At 49.2% G+C, this 25,213-nt stretch overlaps 2 protein-coding genes across 7 annotated transcripts in view; one reads left to right on the top strand and one right to left on the bottom strand.

Moving 5' to 3' along the window:
* The first annotated feature begins 968 nt into the window (after positions 1-968).
* bola1 (bolA family member 1) lies at positions 969-8,709 on the top strand. Its single transcript, XM_059980114.1, has 2 exons — positions 969-1,102; positions 6,400-8,709. The coding sequence occupies exon 2, from the start codon at positions 6,427-6,429 to the stop codon at positions 6,850-6,852; it is 426 nt and encodes a 141-aa protein (XP_059836097.1). The 5' UTR covers positions 969-1,102; positions 6,400-6,426; the 3' UTR covers positions 6,853-8,709.
* Positions 8,710-8,851: 142 nt separating this feature from the next.
* The window catches only part of sv2a (synaptic vesicle glycoprotein 2A), a 54,368-nt gene continuing 38,006 nt past the window's right edge, over positions 8,852-25,213 (bottom strand). For 5 of the 6 annotated variants that reach the window (XM_059980106.1, XM_059980107.1, XM_059980111.1 and 2 more), the window contains exons 10-12: positions 24,891-25,024; positions 17,874-18,077; positions 8,852-15,821 (exon numbers count right to left, since the gene is read on the bottom strand). In XM_059980106.1, the coding sequence (XP_059836089.1) occupies positions 15,328-15,821; positions 17,874-18,077; positions 24,891-25,024 (832 nt within the window). In that variant the 3' untranslated portion in view covers positions 8,852-15,327. Of the gene's footprint in view, positions 15,822-16,763; positions 16,924-17,873; positions 18,078-24,890; positions 25,025-25,213 lie in introns of all 6 variants that reach the window. The other variant, XM_059980112.1, reaches the window with a different exon arrangement.

Here is a 25,213-nt window from a genome sequence, read left to right on the forward strand (position 1 = left end):
TCCAATGTCTGATCATCTTTTCTTAGATAAGGGGCCCAAAACTGCTCACAATACTCCAAGTGATGCCTCACCAGTACCTCAGTAAGCCTCAGCATTACACCCTTCTTTTTATATTCCGGTCCTCACAAAATGATTGCTAACATCACAATTCCTTCCTCACTGGCAACTCGACCTGCAAGTTAATCTTTACTGAACCCTGCACGTGTGAGTAATTTGAACCTGATAGAGTGGTATCTGTGTATTCTACCTTTGCCTCTCATTATCTTGTACAGCTCTATCAGCCTTCGCTGCACCAATGAAAACAACCCAATTTTATCCAAACTCTTCTTGTAGCTCATGCCCTCTAATCCTGGCCACCTCCTGGTGAAACTCTTCTGCATCCTCTCCAGAGCTTCAACATCTGTCCCTATAATAGGGTGGCAGAAACTTGAAACTTGCCTCAACCTCACCCCAACTTCACCTCACACCCACAGACTTGACCGTCAACTCAGCCTCACCTTTGCTCACCTCTTCATTGTTTGTGCAGATCGTTTGCCATAGTTGTTTACAGAAAAACTGTTATTGCTAAGGTATTTAGTCATATTCCTTGTTTTATTAACCTCCAATAAGTATCACTCATCATCTTCAACCAAAGGCAATATATCTTAAACTGGAAACCACTGGATGCAGTTCCAGAGGGGAGGGTGAAGCCCCAGCTCCCACTGAAACCGTGGGAGGGGTGGGTTGACTCCCACTGGATCCACTTTCAGACGAGTCAGAATTCCTGACACGGACTGGTTTCGGGATGGGAGGCTGGTAGCCCCAAACTTCCACTGGATCCAAATCTAGAGGGGGTGAAACCCCTGGATTTTCACTGGGTGACAGGACTTCAGGTTCCGGATGCAGTGACGCGTTCACCCATTCATGACAAAGCTCCATCTTGTCACCGTGAGCCTAGGCCCCCGTTGCCATGGTGATGTGAGTCCGGCGGCACGCGTGCTCGCCCAAGACGGAGAACCACAAGCCCCAGCGGGCCCTGCGATTGTACGCAAGCGCGCTGGGAAAGTGTATACGTAGCTTCCGGGTGCGGTTGATTGACGGCTGGTCCCGGGAGCTGCAGAAGGTGAGTGCAGCGTATGTAGGTTGGGGTCGTTCTCCTGACCGGGAGCGGTTTGAGGGTTTTGTCAAAGGGTTTACCCAGCAGTAGGGGCCCGCTGGCCTTGCTGTATCTTTGCTTCTTTCCGTTGGCGTGCCGGAACAAATGCAGAGAGGACGGTGACTGACCCCTCCACGCACAAACCTCACGCTCTGTTTGAGGTCGAACTTCACTGGTTGCAAACGCAGGCCCAGAGTCAATCCAGAATAGTACAGAACCACCTAGTCACATATAGTGTGTGTTTTTCAATGCCAGGAGTATTACGGGTAGAGGTGACTAACTTAGAACATGGAGCTATGATGTTGTAGCCATTAGAGGCTTGGTTGAGAGAGGGGCAGCAATGGGTGCTTAATGCCCAGGGGTTCGATGTTTTAGATAGGGAGGTAAAGGAGGTGAGGCAGTTGCGCTACTAATCGGGGACAATATTACCCAGAGAGGCATAATGAAGCCCACTCCATATTGGTAGAACTCAAAACTAGGAAGGGTACATTAACTTTGATGGAATTGACTTAACATCCTTCATGAGGAATAAAAATGTTTATGTTACGTCTCTGACTAAATGTGCAATTTATACTAAATATGTACAATAGGATAGTCAATATAACATAGAAATACAGTTGTGTCAGCATGAATTAATCAGTCTGATTGCCTGGTGGAAGAAGCTGTCCCAGAGCCTGTTGGTCCTGGCTTTTATGCTGCGGTACTATTTCCTGGATCGTAGCAGCTGGAATAGATTGTGGTTGGGATGATTCGGGACCCTAATTATCCTTCGGGCCCTTTTTACACATCTGTCTTTGTCAATGTCCTGAATAGTGGGAAGTTCACATCTACAGAAGTGCTGGGCTGTCCGCACCACTCTATGCAGAGCCCTGTGTTTGAGGGAAGTACAGTTCCCATACCAGGCAGTGATGCAGCCAGTCAGGGTGCTCTCAATTGTGCCCCTGTAGAAAGTCCTGAGGATTTGGGGACCCATAACTAACCTCCTCAACTGTCTGAGGTACAGACCCCCAATAGCTGCTGAACATTGAGGAACAGATATTCAGGCAGTTTAAGGAAAGGTGTAAAACACTGGGTGTGTTGATGTGGAGGACTTCCAACTCCCCAAATATAAACTGGGAACTTCTGAGTGCAAGATCCTTACTTGGTCAGGACTTGTTAGGTGCATGTAGGAGGGTTTGTCAAATCATTATTTAGCTGGTCCTACAATTGAGGACTACAGCTGGTGTTGGTAATGAGCCGGACCTTTCTGTGGGTGAGCAGTAACAAAATGGTGGGCACAACTTCTTAAGCCTTGAGGTAGCTACAGATAAATGTGGACCTCATAGGGGAGTTTTAAATTGGAGGAGAGCAAATTACAAGAGTATTAGGCAGGAGCTAGGGAGAGTTAATTGGGGAAGTCCACATCTGCCGCGTGGAGGCTGTTTAAAGACCAACTGCACAGAGAACAGGAAGGTGCATTTAGTTCACTGGGGTATTCTCTTATTAATCCTTCTCTTGCTCCCTTTACGATCTCTGCTCTTGTTTTCTTCATCCACAACATCATCTGATGAACCCTCTGTGTTTGTGTCTCCATTGACTTCTTCCGTTTTGGCCTTCCGTTCATCCAGCGGGGTTTTGGTTTTGGCATCTGTTACAAGCAGCATTTTGTCTCCCGTTTGAAGTTAATGCCAAGATGCACGCAGAGTAGCTTCTGACTTTTAGACTCTCAAAAGCCGAATGCTTAAAACTTCCCTGAAGCTCCTTGAACTCTCTTCCAGCTTAAAAGCAAGCCACATTTCACAGAAAACTGCCTGATTAACAGATCAGGAGCTCTCTCAGATATGTGGTCTACGAAAACTGTTGTAGTCGGACCACTGCTTTTGTAAATTCCACGCTTCCTCTGGGCAGCATGTCCTTCCTTGGTCCAATATGCTTTCCAACCAAAGGCACAGAGTTGGCACCAACACCTGTTTGCCCTCTGTTGGACAATGGTTCATGGTTTTTGACAGTTGTAGCATTACCCAGTACCTTTCTTAACTGGCTTTCAGTTTTCTTCATTGCAGGGTATATGGCACAGAAATGGTCGATAGATCCCCAATCAAACAATCACGTCCCCACAATGCTGACCCTCGTGTTTTTACTGTATACAAACCCAGTGTGGCTTGTTGGTTGTGGTATTTCACTGTCATGGACGTCATTCCCACTGGCGTTACCTTTTCTCCGGTATAAGTTCCTAGAGAATGTCGACAGGCTTCAGTTTAGTGTCTTTGACTTGCTGTTATAACGTATTTGTGGAATGACTGAAAAGATGGAGTGTCCAACTCCATTTTAATTAATTTGCTGTTCATGTCTGCTGTAAGCCATATTTCTCATCTATTGTTAGTTTTCACATGTAAATCTCAAGGCTACCCAGTCCTGTGTCACTCTCATCGGATTTTTCATCAACAGCATGCAGATTACTGCTCTTTTTGAAACTGCAACTTGACTTTTTAGCTTTTTCTCTTCTGTGTGCAGTACATTTATTTTCATGTGCCTGACTTGCTCTTTGCCCTGGTAATGCAGTTTTTTCGGCCTGGTTGGCCTCTGTCTAGATACTGCAGTTCTGTCCACACTCACACTGGGTTGCAGGGCTGGAAGGGCCTTTGTTAATGCACCTGGCTCAACCGTTCCCCCTGGCAGCTCGTTCCGTACACGGACCAGCCTCCGGGTAAGAACAACTCGCCACTCTCAAGCCCGCTCCTCCATTGTTCGGAATACAGGCCCAGTCAGATGGCAAAGTTCCCCCTTTCACACCCTCCTTCCTCGAATCCCGCAGCTCAGTCTGCTGAACGTTTGCTGTGCTGCAGCAAGACTATCTCAAAAGTTCAAAGTAAATTTGTCAGCAAAGTAGAATCTCTATATCCTGTTACACCCTGAGATTCATTTTCTTGTGGGCATTCACAGCAGAATCAGTATAACGAGAAAGATGGACAAGCAGCCGAGGTGTAAAAGTCCAACAAGCTGTGCAAATATAAAAGAGGAAAGTAAATAAATAGATAACTAAACAATAAATATCAAGGACATGAGACCTGGAGTCCTTGAGAATGGGTGTGGAATCAGTTCAGTGTTGGGGTGAGTGAAGTTCCTGAGCCTGATGATTGAGGGGATATAGGTGTTCCAAGATGACCTTGTTCTGAAGACCCATGCACAGTCATCTCAACAAGATCCTCTATGATTAGAGAATAAAGTCTTTGCTCTCAAACTGAAATACCCTTATACGAAAGATAAGCAAACCTTAAAACTATGCCCTCTTGGTTCCAAGTGTCCCCAACCCCGGAAAACTGACTGCACATTCACCCTTCCTATGCCCCTCATGATCTACCCCTTGATAAGGTCACCCCTTGTCCCCTTCGCTCCAATGAATAAAGAGTGCTGTGGCAAGAAAACAGCATCATCAGAATCGGGTTTAATTGCTGGCATATGTCATGAAATTTGTTAACTTTGTGGCAGTGGTACAATGCAATATATGATAAATATAAAAATAAATTACAGTAAATATATATGTATGTTAAATAGTTAAAAGTAAGTAGTGCAAAACAGAAATAAAAAATAAGAGAGTGAGGGGGTGTTCACGGGTTCAATGTCCATTCAGGAATCAGATGACAGAGGAGAAGAAGCTGTTGCTGAATTGCTGAATGTGTGCCTTCAGGCTCCTGAACCACCTCCCTGACGGTAACAATGAGAAGAGGGCATGTCCTGGGTGATGGATGTCACCTTTCTGAGGCACCGCACCTTGAAGATGCCCTGGATACCATGAAGGCCAGTGCCCATGGTGGAGCTGGCTGATTTTACAACCCTTTGCAGTTTACAGTGATCCTGTGCAATAGCTCCCCTCCACCTCCCGATACCAGACAGTGATGCAGCCAGCTAGAATGCTCTCTATGGTACATCTGTAGAAGTTTTCCAGTGTTTTGGGAAATAAACCGAATTTCCTCAAACTCCTAATGAAATATAGCCGCTGTCTTGCCTTCCTTGTTGCTGCATCGATCTGTTGGGACCAGGTTAGATCCTCAGAGATACTGACACCCTGGAATTCGAAATTGCTCACTCTTTCCACTTCAAGCTCTCTTCTCACTGCTGCCATCGGGAAGCTCATACAGGAGCCTCAGGGCTCTCACCACCAGGTTCGGGAACAGTTACTACCCTCAACCTATAGTAGTAACAAGAGGATAGTTACGCCTCTTGAACCGGAGGGGTGTTATGTACCCCGTAATGGGTTAAAAAGAACCAGCAGAAATGGACACACCTGGAGTCTGAGTCCTCTTATAAACTCTATTTTATTAGTAACTACGTGAATAAAGTAATATAAAACAAAATAAGGTAAAGAGGTTAGCAAAGTACATGCATATATATTGGTGAATAAATAAGCTCAGGTGATTAGGTGATACAGTCTTAAGCAATCAGTTCAGTTCTGGAATGTGATTTGAGTAGAGTTAGAGAGAGAGATAGAGAGTTGGTTTGTCTTCCCATGCCGATCCTCCACGTTGTCCTCCTGCTCCCGAAACTTATTCAAAAGTCACCAACTTGTGACCACAGAAAGGGGACCATTTCCATGGTAAAGCTATCAACCCAGGCCGGGGTTAAACACACCAACAGCGTTCCACCGGTCACTCCTTTATCCACACTGAGCAAAAACCCCAGCCTTGTCATGGGCACACAAAGCTCACCAGTGTCCTTGTGTGTCTCGTGTGGTGTGTCTGATGAAAAAGTCGACTGACCTTGCATATATCTCCAAGTGCTGAACACAAGTTGTCCATCATATAACTCTGCCTTTCAGTTTCCAAGGCAACTCACAGACTCTGTCCCTGCTGCTGAATTAGCACACAAGCTGTTCACTCATCTCTCTCTTTCCCCCACTCACTCTTAAAGGAACAGTCCACCTTTGAGTAATCCTTCAGCTCTCCTCACAGGGGGTAACTTCACTTGCCCTGTCACAGAACTTCCCACAACCTATGGACTCACTTTCAAGGACTTTCATCTCCTGTTCCCGATATTTATCGACTTACTGTTTGGTTTTCTTGTGGGAGGGGCGACAGGGCTGGAGTGCAAGCGGAGAGTGCTGCATTGTGGGATGGATGGCAGATAGGGATGTCTGCACTGCAGGAGGGGTAATGAAGGGGGGCAGTGAGGAGGGGGGTACTGAGGGGGTTGAGCGGTAGGAGGAGCACTACCATCCTCCATGGGAGGAGCAGTGAGGAAGGAACTGCCTTCCCCGTAGTTTTAACCCTTTGTTTCCTCTCGCCCAGCCACCGGAGGTCGAAGGCAGTGAGCGGATGAGCCTAGCGGCAGGCGGTCCCATCCGAAGGGCGATGGCCACGGCCGTCCGGGACCCCAGGCGCCCCATCGAGAGCGCCTTGAGAGAGAAGATTCAGCAGGCGCTAGCCCCCGCCCACCTGGAGGTGCTGAACGAGAGCCACCGGCACGCTGTCCCTCCCGGCTCGGAGACCCACTTCAAGGTAGTGGTGGTGAGCCCGCGCTTCGAGGGGCTGCCCCTCCTCCAGCGACACCGGCTGGTACATGCGGCCGTCGGCCAGGAGCTCGCTGGCCCTGTCCATGCCCTCTCCATCCACGCCAGGACTCCCCAGCAGTGGGCAGACGATGCCCACGTTGACAGGAGCCCACCCTGCCTCGGGGGGTCCAAGCATGACAGCAGGAGGGTGGGGCAGGGAGACCACACCCCCACACCATCCGCTGACTGAGTACTGAGTCAACAAATAAACACTGGACACTATGTACTCTTGACAGTCTTATGGTCTCCATACCCCCTCCCTCTCCCTCCCCCTATCCTATTCTTCCTCCCTGACCCCCTCCTCTCCCTCCCATCCCCCCTTCTACTCTCCCTCCTCCTACGCTTCCTCTCCCTCCCATCCCCCTCCTTCTACTCTCCCTCTCCCTCCGCATCCTCCTATTCTTCCTCCCCAACCCCCTCCTCTCCCTCCCATCCCCCTCCTTCTACTCGCCCTCCTATCATTCTCCCCTCCCCCTCTCTCCCTCTTGCTCCCCCCTCTCCCTTCCCCTCCCCTTCCTAACCCTCTTACTTTGCTTCTCACCCCTGCCTCCCTCTCTTCCACTTCCTCTCTCTCCCCTCCATACCTCGCTACTCTTCCCTCTTCCACCCCCTCCCATTTCCTATCTCCCCTTCTCTCCTCCCCCTCCCCTCTCTTCCACCCCTTCTCTCCCCACCCTCACAAGCAAGGATGTAATTCTGAGGTTTCATCAGGCCTCACTGCAGGGTAGTGAGCAGTTTTGGGCCCCTCACCTGAGAAAGGAAGTGCTGACATTTTGGTGAGGGTTCAGAGGCGGTTCATGAGATTGGAGGGGGTTTCATATGAGGAGTGATCGATGGCTTTGGGCTCTTACTCACTGACATCCAGAAGAATGAAGGGAATCTCGTTGAAACCTATCGGGGCACCTTCATGACGGTGTTTCCATCGCAAGCTATTCTTGTTTTAACGAGGCCGAGTTGCTAGCTCGACGCTCAACCCGACTCGGATTCGAACTCAGGAACCTTCGCTCCGGAGTCCGTATTATTGCGCCACCAAGCGGGACTCATTGAAACCTGGTGAACATTGAAAGGCCTAGATGGATGGTGTGGATGTGAAGAGGATGTTTCCTGTGGTGGGGAGTCTAGGAGCAGAGGGCACTGCCTTGGAATAGAGGGACGTTTCGTTAATGAGGGAGGTCACACTGTTTATTTTTTTTAAAACGTTTTTTTATTGTATTTCAAGTAGTTACAAAATAAAAGTATGAAAAAAAAATGTATAGGTCACACTGTTTCAAACAGACTGTAACTGCATGTTCCAACATCTGTGAATGCACAACAGATTGAATTTTAAAGCAGAAGACCGTCCTGGCTTCCCCGCCCGGACCTCATAATGAGATTCATTTCTTTAAAACAAAACAACAGAGCTTGTTGAACAACCAGTGTGCAAAAGAAGACAAAGAATAAAAAACAAGTAAATAACTGCGGCTGAGAACGCGAGTCCTCGAAAGTGAGTCCCATCGGCTGTGGGAACAGTCCAGCGTTGAGACTGTTGGGGAGTTTCCAGGTCTTGGATTCCTTTAGATGTTCAGAGGGGTTTTGGTGAGGGTCCACAGCCCCTTGCAAGTGGTTGCACAGGTTGATGGGGTGGGAGCGAAGGCAGGACCAGAATCAAGTTTAACATTCAGGATTGTTTAATGTCATTTCTGTACATAAGTGGGTAAGGAGAACAAAATAATTGTTACTCCAGATCAGACCAAAAAAAAACCCACAAAAGACAATAATATTATCAAAAATAATAATATTTAAAACAATAAATATAAATACATAAGAGAACTTGTGTATGTAGATTGATTGTATGCCCTTAAAGGGCTGTGCAGAAGGTGACTGACTGGAAATGATGACGTCATGGTGGAGATGTTGACTGGGTCTTACTGCTTGAGGAAGGAAGGTCACTGGTGTATGTAATGAAGTTTGTTGTTTTGCAGCAGCAGTACATAGAAACTATAAATGATGATAAGTATATAGAAAAAAAAGAAAATTTAATTAAATAATCGGAAAATGAAGGAAGAATTAGGAGCAACTCATACGAAATGCTGCCCGAACTCAGCAGGTCAGGCAGCATCCACGGAAAAGAGTAAAGAGAAGATGACAGAATACGAGGTGGGAGGGGAAGGAGAGGAAAAAGTACAAGGTAGCAGGTGAATCCAGGAGAGGGGGAGGGATAAAGTAAAGAGCTGGGAAGTTAACTGGATAAAGAGATAAAGGGCTGGAGAAGGGGGAATCTGAAGGCCATGGAAGGAAGAGAATGGGGAGGAGCTCCAGAAGGAGGTGACGGGCGGGCAAGGAGATGAGGTGAGAGAGAAGAAAAAGGGATGGGAAGTGGTGAAAGGGGGAAGGCAATTACCAGAAGTTCAAGAAGCCAATGTTCATGCTGTTAGGCTACCCAGATGGAACATAACGCTTCCCCGACCGGAGTGTGGCCTTGTTGCGGCCGTAGACTGACATATCAGAATGGGGAGTAGCATCGAAACGGGTAGCCACTGGCTGGTGGATGGAGTGTAGGTGCTTGGCGAAGCAGTCCACACCAGGGGCCCCAGATACAGTGCATGACCCCGACAGGCTCTCAGGTGCAGTGTTGTCAGCAAGGACTGGGGCCCTGAATGGCAGTGAGGGGCAGATGTGGCACTTGTTCCCCTTGCAAGGACAAGTACCAGGAAGGAGATCAGTGGGGAGTCACGTAGGGTGGCGGGGTGGGGGGGAGAGGGATCCCGTTGGAGATGATGGAAGTTATGGAGAATTGCATGCTAGGTGCGAAGGACGGTGGAGTGGTAGGTGAGGACAAGCGGAACCCTTTACCTGGTGGGAGGATCGGGGTGATGAGTGCAAAATGGAAGAGATGCATTTGAGGGCAGCGTTGATGGTGGAAGAAAGGAAGCCCTTTTCTTCGAAGGAGGACATCTCAGTAGTTCTGGAATGAAAAGCCTCGTCCTCAGAGTAGGTGCAGCAGAGATAGAGGAACTGAGAGATGGGTAAGGTGAGCTTAAGTTCCCTTTCCCAATCGTTTTTAATTTTATTAGATGCATCTGAACGAATTTTCATAATTATGTTGTAGATAGATGCTATTGCACCTTTCTGAGAAGGATTTAAATCTAAAACTTTTTCCAAACTCTCCATAGAGTATAAGTTCGGGAAAGTATGAAGGACGGTATTTAAAAAGTTTCTCACCTGTAAATATCTTAAGAAATGAGATCTAAGTAAATTATATTTGTTAGATAATTGCTCAAATGACATGAAACAATTATCCAAAACTAAATCTCAAAATCGTGAAATACCTTTAGTTTTCCAAGTCAAATAGGCTTGATCCATAATAGAGGGATAGAAAAAATAGTTAGATATAATAGGACTTGCTAGAATAAATTGATTTAACCCAAAAAAATTTTGAAATTGAAACCATATTCGTAAAGTGTATTTAACTAATGGATTATCTCATTGTTTATGCAATTTAGAAAGAGCAAAGGTAAGCCAAGTCCCTGGAATAGAACCCAGTGAAAACCCTTGTACCGAGTTACATTCGAGATTTACCCAGTGAGGGCTTAAAGTTATATCCAAGTCCCATAACCAAAATTTCAAATAGTGAATATTAATTGCCCTATAATAAAATCAAAAATTTGGCAGTGCCGGACCGCCCTCCTGTTTAGACTTCTGTAAGTATTTTGTGCCTAGCTTTGGATTTTTATTCTGCCAAATAGAAGAGATGTTAGAATCAACACTATCAAAGGACGATTTTGGAATAAAAATTGGCACCACTTGAAATAAATATAAAAATTTAGGTAATATTATCATGGGAAGAAAATTTTCAATTAATTAACTCATCCTCTATATGTGCTAAACATTCGTTGATACAGTTCAAAGTAGGTCAGAGGGCTCATATGCCTAAGGATAAATTAGCTCATTATTATTCTCATTTAAGTCCAGTATGTGACAGAGACCACTTTAACTCATATGTTTTGGTCATGTTCCGCTCTGAAAAAATATTGGGAAGATATCTTTGATATTTTCTCAACTGTTTTGAATATTGATTTACAGCCTCATCCTACTAAGGCAATTTTTGGTTTACCAATGACAGAATCACACCATTTAACCTCTTCAGCGCGTCGGATGATTGCATTTCTCACATTAATGGCTAAAAGATCGATTTTGCTGAATTAGGAGATTAATCCTCCCACCACATTTCATTGGTTCTCTCAAACTATGTTATGTTTAAACTTAGAAAAAATCAGAAGTGTTATATCCGACCCTTCGATTAAATTTGATCAGGCTTGGAGGCCTTTTATTCAACACTTTATGATGTGATTTGACCCCTTTCCAAACCTGTTCTTGTGTTAATACATGTAGGGAGGTTCGGAGCTGGTGACACTAATGGTCCTGTTTTTTTGATGCTATTAACAGCCCATGTTCTTTCCTTTTCTTAGTTTTTTTTCTGTTAGGTTAGTATTGGTTAGGTTAGTTTTTTGGGTGGGGGATATATATTTTTTGTTTTTTTTTCTTTTTTAGTCTTTTGATATGTTAATACTTTCTTTGTGAACTCTACATTTGAATTTGAACATCTTCGGGAGGTTTTATTATCTTTGTACTAACTGAATATATAATTATATCTGTTACTTATTAACAATGTAATCCCAGTATAGCAATACTGTGTATATCCACTATTTTGATATTAATAAAAAGATTGAAAAAGAGGAATTGAGAGAAGGGAATGGCGTTTTTACAAGTAACGGGAAGGGAAGAGGGATAGTCCAGTTAGTTGTGAGAGTCCATGGGTTTGTAATAGACTTCAGTAGATAAGCTGTCTCCAGAGATAGAGACAGTGAGATCGAGAAAGGGGAGGGAGGGGTTGGAAATGGACCAGGTAAATTTGAGGGCAGGGTGGAAGTTGGAGGCAAAGTTGATGAGGTCTGCATGGGTGCAGGAAGCAGCACCAACGCAGGCATTGATGTAGCGTAGGAAAAATGGAAGCCGGCCACCAGTCTGGGCTTGGAACACAAACTGTTCCACGTAGCCAACAAAAGGCAGGCATAGCTGGGACCCTTGTGAGTTCCATGACTACACCTTTTGTATGAAGGAAGTGGGAGGAGCCAAAGGAGAAATCATTGAGGGCGAGGACCTGTTCTGCCAGGCAGAGGAGAGTGGTGGTGGAGGGGAACAGGTTGGGTCTGGTGTCCAGAAAGAAACAGAGTTTTGAGGCCTTGCTGGTAGGGGTTGGAGGTGTACAGGGACTGGGCATCCAAAGAAAAAATGAGGCGATCAGGGCCTGGGAACTTAAGTCATTGAAAGATCCAGAGCGTGTGAGGTGTCACAGATGTAGGTGGGAAGGAACTGAACGAGGGGGGATGAAACCAAGTTGAGGTATTCAGATATGAGTTCAGTGGGGTAGGAACAATGGGTCCCTGGACAAAAGGGTTTGGGTAGGAAGTAGAAATGAGAGGAGCGGGGTGCGGGAACTATGAGGTTTTTGACGGTGGATGGGAAATCCCCACAGCTAAAAAGGTCAATGATTTGTGGGAGACAACAGCCTGGTGCTCCTTAGTGGGGTGTGGGTCCTATTTGAGAGGTAAGAGGATGTGTCTGAGAGTCGGCGCTGGGCCTCAGCAAGGTAGAGGTTAGTACGCCAGATTACGACAGCACCTCCCCCCCAATTATCTGCAGGTTAGGGTTAGTGAAGAGAGAGTGGAGAGCAGAGCATTCAGAAGGAATGACGTTGGATTTGGAGAGAGGAGTGTTGAAGTCAAGACGGTTGATATCCTGTCAGCATTTGCCAGTGAAAAGGACCAGAACAGGCAGAAGGCCAGAGTGGGGTGTCCAGGAAGAGGAGGAAGGTTGAAGATGGGAGAAGGGGACATGGGTGCGGGGTGGAGAGTCCTTGACAGAAGTAGGCGTGAAGACGGAGGTGGCAGAAGAAGTGCTCAGCGTCATGCCATGTGCAGAAGTCACTGAGGTGTGGGTGCGGGGGGACAAAGTTGAGGCCCTTACTGAGGATCAGAGAGGAGAAGATCTGAGGGAATTGTGAAGACCTGGCACAGATGAGAGCGAGAATCGGCGGTGGGGGGAAGATAGTTAATAGTGTCTGAGGGAGGAGAAGGGTGGGTTAGGGTGAGAACATGCTGGAATGTCCAAGGACCCAAGAGCTGGTGTTGGGGCCTGAAACGCACAGGATTGCAGTGGTGGTGGGGGAAGGGGTTCCAGTGGCGGCACGTGAAGACCCGGCCTGGAGATGCTGTCTGTCGAGGTCCAGGCTGGACCCGGAGTTAGAGGTTGGGCAATTAGCAGTTTGAAGGTGTCCAGGGTCGTTGGAACTGGCATTGACGGAGGTGGAACTGGGGCTCTGTATCCGCCGAATCGTTGGAACCAGTCTTGTGTTTATTCATTTCCATAGATGCTGCCTGACCTACCGAGCTCCACCAGCATTTTGTTGCTTTAGATTTCCAGCATCTGCAGAATTTCTTGTGTTTGGGAAAAAGAAAGGCAATTTTCATGGATTAATTGTCCACTCAGGTGAAGCGTTGAGTGAGTGTCTTCAGGTTTCTGTACCTCCTCCTCAATGATAGCAATGGGAAGAGGGCTCATCCTGGGTGGTGGGGCCCTTCATGATGGATGTGGTCTTTTTGAGGCATCGACCTTTGAAGGTGTACTTGATAGTTGGGAGGCTCAGTGCCCACGATGGAATATGCAGACTTGGACCTTGTGTGGACAGATTAGTTTAATAAGTCAGCACCACAGTGTGGGCTGAAAGGCCTGTACCTATGCTTTGTTTAACCACACCCCCCCAAAAAAAAATCAGACTAGTCTTGTCATCTGTTCATTTATTGTGCTACAGTTTGAAGTGGATTTTTGTGCCATTGTTGGCTTTTTTAAAATATTATAGAAAACAGTTAAATTCCAACACACCACGAGAACACGATTACACCTGAAACTATACACCAAGTTCTCCAACTACCACAAGACTTGTTTGTACACAGACATCAACCCTGTTACAAAGGAACTGCACAGAACTCACACACACACACACACACACACACACGCACTCACACGCACTCACGCTCACACACAGACACGCTAATTCTACGCCACTCAAAGGTCAGAACTGTACTGAGAGTCACAAAAGGACACGCGATTGGGGAGAGAAGTCTCGGCCACTGTGGATAGGTCCCAGAACCAGCAGTCGAGGCTTCACTCACCAGTTCAAAAGTCACTGGGGCTGGGCTGGGGAGGGGACCGCGGGAGGTTGTTTCCTGGACGAGTCTCCCCATTCCTCTGTTAAACAGTTCTGAGTCATTTTCCACTCTTCCCTCTTCTGGTGGCCCTTCACTTTGTGGAGGCAGACGGCTGGGGAGAGGGGGACTCTGGCCAGATGGTGTAAACTGGGACCTAGACCTGTGTCTAGACATAGTCCAGCACTGTCTCTGTGAGGCTACAGAGCAACTGGTTACCTGGGTTCTAGTTAACTTTTGGTCATGTTATAGACCAACCGGTTAACTAGGTTCTGGTTGACTGCCTAGTTAGTTGGTTCTGGTCAGAATGCAACTGGCTAACCAGATTCTGGTTAGGCTACTTGGATCTGGTTAAGGATTGACTGGTAGGATATTTGGATCTGTTTGTGGGTTGGCTCGTTAGTTGGATTTGGTTAGGGACCATCCACTTGTTGGGTTAGGCATCACTGAGTGTGGGTCAAGTCCGGTAGTTGGAATTGGGTAAGAAAGATGTTTATTAATTAGGTCTGGTTAGAGATGGGTCTGGGTAGGGGCCAGCTTGTTAGTCGGGTTGGATTAGTCATCAGTAGGTGTGCTTATGGACTGGCAGATAGGATTGGTTAGGGAGATTGTTGATTAACTAATCTTATTAGAGATGGTTACTTGGCTCTATAATCTGGAATGACTGGCGAGTTGAAACCAGATTGGGGGCAAGCAGTTAGTTAGCAGTGACCAGATTAGTGATTAACCTCGGATGGTAACTCGGCAGGTTGTGGTAAGTTACTTTAGGTAGGGGCAATCTGCGCCCCAAGACTCCTGCCCCTGTCCCCTCCCCCTGGTTTCCGATGGGGCTGGGGGAGTCATCGAAAGAGGAACAGACACTCCAAACGGTTACACGGCTAGAAATTGCACACAGATTGTCTGAGAATAGAGATAGAGGGGCTGGGTCACTGTATAAATCACATCAGCTGAGTCTACGGAGAGAGTGCTGGGGACTGGGCCTCATGAATGGGACCTGTGGGAGCATCTCCCAGGAAGAAATTGGGCACTGTGTGTGTGGGACAGCGTCCCGGGGATGGGGCAGGGGGAGGGTTGGAATGCTGGGGCTTGAGGTAAGGCTCTAGCAGGGTGTGGCCTTGACCCAATAGTGCTAAGAGGAAGTGGTGCCTGTACATGTCTAGGCCTCAGGATTGGGCCCGGCGGGGTGGTTGTCCTTAGGATGGGGCCCAGCCAGTTTCAGGCTGGGTCTGGCGGATTAGTCAGATTTGGGATTGGGCATGGTGAGGCAATGGCCAGAGGATGGTGCCTGACGGGGTAAGCCTTATTTATTGGCCTCAGAATAGGGCCTAGCAGAGTAGGTGGCCTCAGGACGGGGCCTGGCAGAGTCGATGGCCTCATTTATCAGCCTCAGCTTGGACCCTGGTGGGGTGGTTTATCCCAGGTTAGGGCCTGGCAGAGCAGCTAGCCTTGCTTTTCGGCCTCAGGATGGAGTTCTCATTTACAGGCCTAGAGAAGCAGATATCAGGATAGTCCATACCTGGTACACCTCCAACTCTGGTGGAATGAGGCGGGGAGGGGTGATTGTGGCAGGATTCACTGACAGAGGGAAGACCAGACGCCGGGACTCTCCAGCCTGAGGCCTGCAGGTGGGCGGTAAGGGGATGCCGGGGCAGACACAGTGCGACAGGGAGAAGGAGCGGTTGAAGGGGGAGGGAGGGTGTATGTACACAAGCCATGGCGGACCCCGGCGACTCACTGAAGGACCAGGCCCCGGGTCTCAGGCAGTTTGAGGGCCAAGTAGCTGCCGAGCGCCAGGGCGGTTGAAGCCAGGAGGATAGGGACAGCCCGGGTGATGCCCACGAAGGACTGGAAGATGCTGATGCCCAGAACGGCAGCCAACTTGCACAGGGCATTGAGGAAGCCGAAGGCTGTGGTCCTGCAGGAGGAGAGGGGAGAGAGAAGGTTACCGGTCAGGCCTGTGGGGAGTTCGGAGAGAGAAGGTTACCGGTCAGGCCTGTGGGGAGTTCGGAGAGAGAAGGTTACCAGTCAGGCCTGTGGGGAGTTCGGAGAGAGAAGGTTACTGGCCAGGCCTGTGGGGAGGTAGGAGAGAGAAGGTTACCAGTCAGGCCTGTGGGGAGTTCGGAGAGAGAAGGTTACTGGCCAGGCCTGTGGGGAGGTAGGAGAGAGAAGGTTACTGGCCAGGCCTGTGGGGAGGTAGGAGAGAGAAGGTTACTGGCCAGGCCTGTGGGGAGGTAGGAGAGAGAAGGTTACCAGTCAGGCCTGTGGGGAGTTAATAGAGAGAAGGTTACCAGTCAGGCCTGTGGGGAGGTAGGAGAGAGAAGGTTACCGGTCAGGCCTGTAGGGGGAGGAGGGGAGAGAAGGTTACCGGTCAGGCCTGTGGGGGGAGGCGGAGAGAGAAGGGTGCCAGCCAGGGCTGTGGGGGGAGGCGGAGAGAGAAGGGTGCCAGCCAGGGCTGTGGGGGAGGTAGGAGAGAGAGGAGGTTATTAGCCAGGCCTATCAGGAGTTAGGAGAGAGAGGAGGTTACCAACCTGGTCTGCTCAGGGAGAGGGGAGACAGAAGGTTACTGGCCTGTAGGGGAGGGAGGTAGTGAGGGAGTGAGTGACCATCGAGCAGAGGGGTGGACAGACAGCAAGAGGGAGGGGCAAAAGGAGAGCGGGTCAGAGGGAGGAGGGGTGGAACAGACGGGTTCTGGGAAGATAGAGGGAATGAGGGGGATGGAGAGAGCAGGATTGGGGGTTGAAGGGATCGAGAGGGGACGAACGGAGAGGAAGAGAGTGGGGGGGGTGGAGGGAAACCAGAGACAGATGGATTGAGAGAGGGAGGAGGTACGGACGTTCTGAAGGAGGGGCCAGCCTACCGTTTGTCGGAGGGGTATAGCTCCACGGTGAGGACGTCGAGTGCATTCCAGGAGGCAATGCTCACTCCCCCGAACAGGCAGAGCAGAGCGATCATGGCCGACTCATTGTTGCCAAAGGAGACAAAGAAGCAGCTGATGCAGGAGAGGGTGCTGGAGCCGGCTGGGGGGTGAAACGTGAGGGGGAGAGGGACAGAAAGGAGGGGGAGCGAGAGGTCAGACAGGAGAGACAGTGGGACCAGAAAGAGGAGGGAGTGTAGGGAGGATTCACAAGAGGGATGAGTGGTGGGAATATGAGGGAGGGTCAAAAATAGGAGTGAGTGGAGAGGACAGGAGGTGGTGGAGGGAAGGTAAGGGAATAGAGGGGAGAGAGGGGTTAATGGGGGCATGTGAAGGGTTCAAGGGAGGAATGGATGTTGGAGGAAAGGGGATGAGGAAGGTGGGGTGGTGATGGTTGGAGGAGGTGAGGTGGGAGTGTGATGGTAGATGAGGGACAGAAGGAAGAGATTGTGTTTAGAAGCAGAACTAGGCACAGGTTTAGATTTGGGCCAAATCCCTCCAAATCTCTAAGGCCAACTTCCTACTCACTTCATGAGTTCCTCCCCTGAAGTTCCTGCCACCCCCCCCCCCCAAAGGCCCCTGAGAACTCCTGAGGTCGACAAGATCGAGGTGTGAACGTCACCAGTAACCTGTCCTGGTCCAACCAGGCAGACTTCATGGCCAAGAGAGATCTCACCAAAGCCCCTGCTTCCAGCAGGTCCCTGCTGACCCTCACCAGTTGTTACTGATGCCCCTGCCGGGATGCCACACGGCTCGGAGCGTCAACTGCTCTGTCTGTGGCCTCAGGAGACAGCAGAGAGTTGCAGACACAACTCAGCGTGTCACAGAAACCAGCCTCCCCTCTGTGCACACCGTCTATATTTCTCTCTGCCGCGGCAAATTATTTGTTAACTTATTCAGCCCAGAACAGGCCCTTTAAGCCGTGCTGCCCAGTGACCCACGCAGGACTCTTAACCGGACTGAAACCCACGGGGAGAACATGCAGACTCCGTACAGACAGCAGAAGGAATTGAGCTCCAGTCTTACATCCCCAACCCTCCTGGCCGCACTCACCCAGCATCCGGAGGCGACCGATCTTGTCCATGAGGAGCGCGGAGACAATGTTGCCGGGCAGCACGGCCAGCGTTCCCAGGAAGCTGACGAAGTAGATCATGTAGGCATTGTTCTCATCGCTAAAGTCCAGTTGGCAACCCTCCTTACTGTGCAAGAAGGTGCTGTTCACCATCCGGCAGCCCAGCAGCTTGTAGTCAAAGAAATCTGCGGGTGGGGAGAGGGGAGGGTCACACAGGCGAGGATCAGGGTCACGTTCCACCACCTCACCGGGTATTCCACTGTGACAGGCTTCACACATAAACCACTGTCTCCCACACCCGGGCTCCTACACACAGTGAACAGGAGTACATCTATACACGCGCACACACACACGCTCACACTCACCACATATATATATACATGCACGCGTGCACACACACGCTCACCATATATATATACACACACACCATATATATACACACGTGCACACACACGCTCACCATATATATACACACACACCATATATATACACACGTGCACACACACGCTCACCATATATATACACACACACACCATATATATACACACGTACACACACACGCTCGCACACACACCATATATATATATATATATATATACATACACGCGTGCACACACACGCTCACCATACACACACACACACACTCACACACACACGCTCACCATATATATACACGCACGCGTGCACACACATGCTCACCATACACACACTCAAACAATATATACACGCACGCGTGCACACACAAACACTCAAACACACACACCATATATATACACGTGCACACACACACACACACACACTTACATCCAGCAGTGGACAATCAATTCAAGAGAAAGCCAATAGTTGTAAAGAATGTCGGGGGGGAGTGCGGGTGGAGGGACAGACAGGATGGCGGAGCGACAACGGAGGTGTTGGAGGGAAAGTGGGGGAGGGAAAACCAAGAGGGAAGGGAGTGTGATTGGTAGATGGAAAGGGAGAGATGAGGGGAGGGACTGAGAGATGGGATAGGGAGTGAAAGCCAGGGAGGGAGTGATAGACAGAGGAAAAAGGTGAGAAGGGGTGAGGGACAGATGGAAGAGGTGAGGGGGGAGAAAGGGTGAGAGATGGAAAGAAGGGATGAGAGATTGGGGGGAGGGAGTGAGAGAAGGAGGAAGAGGAGTGAGAGATGGATGTGAAGGGGTGACAGATAGAAGGAAGGGGGTGAGATGGGGAGGGAGTGAGAGAGAGGAAGGGGAGTGAGAGACGGGTGTGGAGGGGTGAGAGATGGAAGGAAGGGGGTGAGATGGGGAGGGAGTGAGAGATGGGTGTGAAGGGGTGAGAGATGGAGGGAAGGGAGGAGAGATTGGGGGAGGGAGTGAGAGAAGGAGGAAGGGGAGTTAGAGATGGAAAGAAGGGGTGAGAGATGGGGAGGGAGTGAGAGGCAGGTGTAAAGGGGTGAGAGATGGAGGAAGGGGAATGAGAGATGGGTGTGAAGGGGTGAGAGATGGAGGGAAGGGAGGAGAAATTGGGGAGAGAGTGAGAGAAGGAGGAAGGGGAGTGAGAGACGGGTATGGAGGGGTGAGAGATGGAAGGAAGGGGGTGAGATGGGGAGGGAGTGAGAGACAGAGGAAGGGGAGTGAGAGACGGGTGTGGAGGGGTGAGAGATGGGGAGGGAGTGAGAGATGGGTGTGAAGGGGTGAGAGATGGAGGGAAGGGAGGAGAGATTGGGGGAGGGAGTGAGAGAAGGAGGAAGGGGAGTTAGAGATGGAAAGAAGGGGTGAGAGATGGGGAGGGAGTGAGAGATGGGTGTGAAGGGGTGAGAGATGGAGGGAAGGGAGGAGAGATTGACAATAGACAATAGGTGCAGAAGTAGACCATTCAGCCCTTCGAGCCTGCACTGCTATTTTGAGATCATGGCTGATCAACTACTATCAATACCCGGTTCCTGCCTTGTCCCCATATCCCTTGATTCCCCTATCCATAAGATACCTATCTAGCTCCTTCTTGAGAGCATCCAGAGAACTGGCCTCCACTGCCTTCCGAGGCAGTGCATTCCAGACCCCCACAACTCTCTGGGAGAAGAAGTTTTTCCTTAACTCTGTCCTAAATGACCTACCCCTTATTCTCAAACCATGCCCTCTGGTACTGGACTCTCCCAGCATCTGGAACATATTTCCTGCCTCTATCTTGTCCAATCCCTTAATAATCTTATATGTTTCAATCAGATCCCCTCTCAATCTCCTTAATTCCAGCGTGAACAAGCCCAGTCTCTCTAACCTCTCTGCGTAAGACAGTCCAGACATCCCAGGAATTAACCTCGTGAATCTATGCTGCACTTCCTCTACAGCCAGGATGTCCTTCCTTAACCCTGGAGACCAAAACTGTACACAATACTCCAGGTGTGGTCTCACCAGGGCCCTGTACAAATGCAAGGGGATTTCCTTGCTCTTGTACTCAATTCCCTTTGTAATAAAGGCCGACATTCCATTAGCCTTCTTCACTGCCTGCTGCACTTGCTCATTCACCTTCAGTGACTGATGAACAAGGACTCCTAGATCTCTTTGTATTTCTCCCTTACCTAACTCTACACCATTCAGATAATAATCAGCCTTCCTGTTCTTACTCCCAAAGTGGATAACCTCACACTTATTCACATTAAACGTCATCTGCCAACTATCTGCCCACTCACTCAGCCTATCCAAGTCACCCTGAATTCTCCAAACATCCTCATCACATGTCACACTGCCACCCAGCTTAGTTTCATTAGCAAACTTGCTGATGTTATTTTCAATGCCTTCATCCAAATCGTTGATGTAAATCGTAAACACCTGTGGTCCCAATACCGAGCCCTGTGGCACCCCACTAGTCACCACCTGCCATTCCGAGAAACACCCATTCACCGTTACCCTTTGCTTTCTATCTGCCAACCAGTTTTCTATCCACGTCAATGCCTTCCCCCCGATGCCCTGAGCTTTGATTTTACCCACCAATCTCCTATGTGGGATCTTATCAAATGCCTTCTGAAAATCGAGGTACATTACATCCACTGGATCTCCCCCATCTAACTTCCTGGTTACATCCTCGAAAAACTCCAACAGATGAGTCAAGCATGATTTACCCTTGGTAAATCCATGCTGGCTCGGCCCAATCCTATCACTGCTGTCTAGATAATGCCACTATTTCATCCTTAATAATGGACTCTAGCATCTTCCCCACCACAGATGTCAGGCTGACAGGTCGATAGTTCTCTGTTTTCTCCCTCCCTCCTTTCTTAAAAAGTGGGATAACATTGCCATTCTCCAATCCTCAGGAACTGATCCTGAATCTAAGGAACATTGGAAAATGATTACCAATGCATCCACAATTTCCAGGGCCACCTCCTTTAGTACCCTAGGATGCAGACCATCTGGACCTGGGGATTTGTCAGCCTTCAGTCCCATCAGTCTACTCATCACTGTTTCCTTCCTAATGTCAATCTGTTTCATTTCCTCTGTTACCCTATCTCCTTGGCCCATCCATACATCTGGGAGATTGCTTGTGTCTTCCTTAGCGAAAACAGATCTAAAGTACTCATTAAATTCTTCTGCCATTTCTCTGTTTCCCATAACAATTTCACCCAATTCATTCTTCAAGGGCCCAACATTGTTCTTAACTATCTTCTTTCTCTTCACATACCTAAAAAAGCTTTTGCTATCTTCCTTTATATTCCTGACTAGCTTGCATGCATACCTTATTTTTCTCCCCCTATTGTCTTTTTAGTTAAGTTCTGTTGTTCCTTAAAAACTTCCCTATCATCTGTCCTCCCACTCACCTTAGCTCTGTCATACTTCCTTTTTTTTTAATGCTATGCAATCTCTGACTTCCTTTGTCAACCACTGTGGCCCCTTTCCCCTCCTTTGAATCCTTTTTTTCTGGGGGATGAACTGATTTTGCACCTTGTGCATTATTCCCAAGAATGCCTGCCATTGCTGTTCCACTGTCTTTTCTGCTAGGCTATCCGTCCAGTCAACTTTGGCCAGCTCCTCCCGCATGGCTTCATAGTTTCCCCTGTTCATCTGCAACACTGACACCTCCAATCTGCCCTTATCCTTCTCAAATTGCAGATAAAAACATATCATATTGTGATCACTACCTCCTAATGGCTCCTTTACTGCAAGATCGCTTATCAAATCCTGTTCATTACATAGCACTAAGTCCAGAATAGTCTTGTCCCTGGTCGGCTCTCGTACAAGCTGTTCCAAGAATGCATCCCGTAGGCACTCTACAAACTCCCTATCCTGGGCTCCAGCACCAACCTGATTCTCCCAGTTCACCTGCATGTTGAAATCCCCCATAACTACTGCGACATTTCCTTTGCCACATGCCAATGTTAACTCCCTATTCAACTTGCACCCAATATCCATGCCTGTAGACAACACCCATTTGGGTCCTTTTGCCCTTACTGTTCCTCAGTTCTATCCACACAGACTCTACTTCTCCTGACCCTGTGTCCCCCCTTGCAAAGGACTGAATCTCATTCCTCATCAACAGGGCCACCCCACCCCCTCTGCCCACATTTCTGCCCCTACGATAGCACATATACCCTTGTACATTCATTTCCCAGGTCTGATCTCCCTGCAGCCATGTCTCCGTTATCCCAACAACATCATAGTTACCCATTCGCACCTGAGCTTCAAGCTCATCCGCCTTATTTCTGACATCGTGCATTCAGATATAGAATTTTTAACCCATTTCTCCTCTCTCTGTTTGAATCGCTGCCTATTGTGCTTAACCCAGCTCCCCGAACTCCCATTGGGTTATACACCCCTAGAATTTTGTTGTCCTTCCTAAACTTACTAATTCTTTCAACACATTTAACTCCATGTTCCATCAGACCATCCCTCTGTACATGTGTCCTCCTTATCACTTGTTCCGCCCCACCTTTCTCTACTACACACTTAATATTCCGGAACCGTGTAGTCCCCAACTGTCCTGTATTCTTCCTCTTGCTATCCCCTCTCACATTCTGGATCCCCACCCCCTGCAAATTCAGTTTAAACTCCCCAAAGAAGCACTAGCAAACTTCCCTGCAAGAATGTTAGTACCGCTTCAGTTCAGGTGTAAACCGTCCCTTCGGAACAGATCCCACCTTCCCTGGAACAAAGCCCAATTATCTACAAACCTGAAGTCCTCCCTCCTGCACCATCCTCTCAGCCACGTATTAATCTTTATAATCTTTCTGTTCCTTGCTCACTCGCACGTGGCACAGGTAGCAATCCTGAGATTGTTACCCTGGAGGTCCTGCCCTTCAGCTTCGCACCTAACTCCCTGAACTCCCTACGCAGGACCCCCTCACTCATCCTACCCACGTCATTTGTCCCTACATGGACCACAACATCTGGATTCTTGCCCTCCCTCTCGAGAATGACCTGCACCCGATCTGAGATGTCTCAGACCCCGGCACCAGGGAAACAACATACCGAGACTCCCGATCTTCCCCACAAAATCTCCTATCCGCCCCCCTGACTATAGAATCCCCTATCAATACCTCTCTCTTCTCTTCCCTCCTCCCCTTCCTAGTCAAGGGTCCAACCTCAGTGCCAGAGACAGGACCACTGCAACTTGTTCCTGGTAGGTCATCCCCACCAACAGTATCCAAAACGGTATACTTATTTTTGATGGGAACGGCCACAGGGGTGTTCTGCTCTCTCTGTCTGCTCCCCCTGCCTCTCATGACTCTCACCCATTTGCCTACCTCCTGCCTTTTCGGTGTGACTACCTCCCAATAACTCTTATCTATCTCTGCCTCTGCCACCCGAATGGTCCGTAGTTCATCCAGCTCCTGCTCCAATTCCCTAACTCGGTCTGATAGGATTGGGGGGAGGGAGTGAGAGAAGGAGGAAGGAGAGTTAGAGATAGAAGGAAGGGAGTGAGAGATGGGGAGGGAGTGAGAGAAGGAGGAAGGGGAGTGAGAGACGGATGTGGAGGGGTGAGAGATGGAGGGAGTGAGAGAAGGAGGAAGGGGAGTGAGAGACGGATGTGGAGGGGTGAGAGATGGAGGGAGTGAGAGACGGAGGAAGGGGAGTGAGAGGGGTGTGGAGGGGTGAGAGATGGAGGGAGTGAGAGACGGGTGTGGAGGGGTGAGAGATGGAGGGAGTGAGAGACGGAGGAAGGGGAGTGAGAGACGGGTGTGGAGGGGTGAGAGATGGGGAGGGAGTGAGAGACGGGTGTGGAGGGGTGAGAGATGGGGAGGGAGTGAGAGACGGAGGAAGGGGAGTGAGAGGGGTGTGGAGGGGTGAGAGATGGAGGGAGTGAGAGACGGGTGTGGAGGGGTGAGAGATGGAGGGAGTGAGAGACGGGTGTGGAGAGGTGAGAGATGGAGGGAGTGAAAGATGGAGGAAGGAGAGTGAGAGACGGGTGTGGAGGGGTGAGAGATGGAGGGAGTGAGAGATGGAGGAAGGAGAGTGAGAGACGGGTGTGGAGGGGTGAGAGATGGAGGGAGTGAGAGATGGAGGAAGGGGAGTGAGAGACGGGTGTGGAGGGGTGAGAGATGGAGGGAGTGAGAGACGGGTGTGGAGGGGTGAGAGATGGAGAGGGAGTGAGAGACGGGTGTGGAGGGGTGAGAGATGGAGGGAGTGAGAGACGGAGGAAGGGGAGTGAGAGACGGGTGTGGAGGGGTGAGAGATGGAGGGAGTGAGAGACGGGTGTGGAGGGGTGAGAGATGGAGGGAGTGAGAGATGGAGGAAGGGGAGTGAGAGAGGGGTGTGGAGGGGTGAGAGATGGAGGGAGTGAGAGACGGAGGAAGGGGAGTGAGAGACGGGTGTGGAGGGGTGAGAGATGGGGAGGGAGTGAGAGGGGTGTGGAGGGGTGAGAGATGGGGAGGGAGTGAGAGACGGTGTGGAGGGGTGAGAGATGGGGAGGGAGTGAGAGACGGAGGAAGGGGAGTGAGATTTGGATGTGGAGGGGTGAGAGATGGAGGGAAGGAATAAGATACAGAGCGAGAGTTTTGGGGCAATAACAGACTCCCAGAGTCAGTGAACCTGTGTTGTAGAACAACGTCGAGACAAACGTGCAGTTCTTGAAGAAAGTGTTGCTGGAGGTGATATCCTCAAAGTAACAGTCTTCGAAGAGCGAGTCCTCGAAGATCACGGAATTCATCTTCATGCCAATAAACCTACAGAAGACCGAGGAAAGAGATGTCGGCAGAGTCGATAAAACCAGGATCAGATACACTCAATCAATCCCCATCTCCCCACCACTCTCCTCACACTTACCTCCGCTCTCCTCACCTTCCTTCCTCTCCTTCCCCCTCCCCTCACCTCATTTCCCTACCCCTTCCCATGCCCTTCCCCTCCCTTCCCCC

The sequence above is a fragment of the Hypanus sabinus genome, chromosome 9, assembly GCF_030144855.1.
Source record: "Hypanus sabinus isolate sHypSab1 chromosome 9, sHypSab1.hap1, whole genome shotgun sequence".
Lineage (NCBI taxonomy): Eukaryota > Metazoa > Chordata > Chondrichthyes > Myliobatiformes > Dasyatidae > Hypanus > Hypanus sabinus.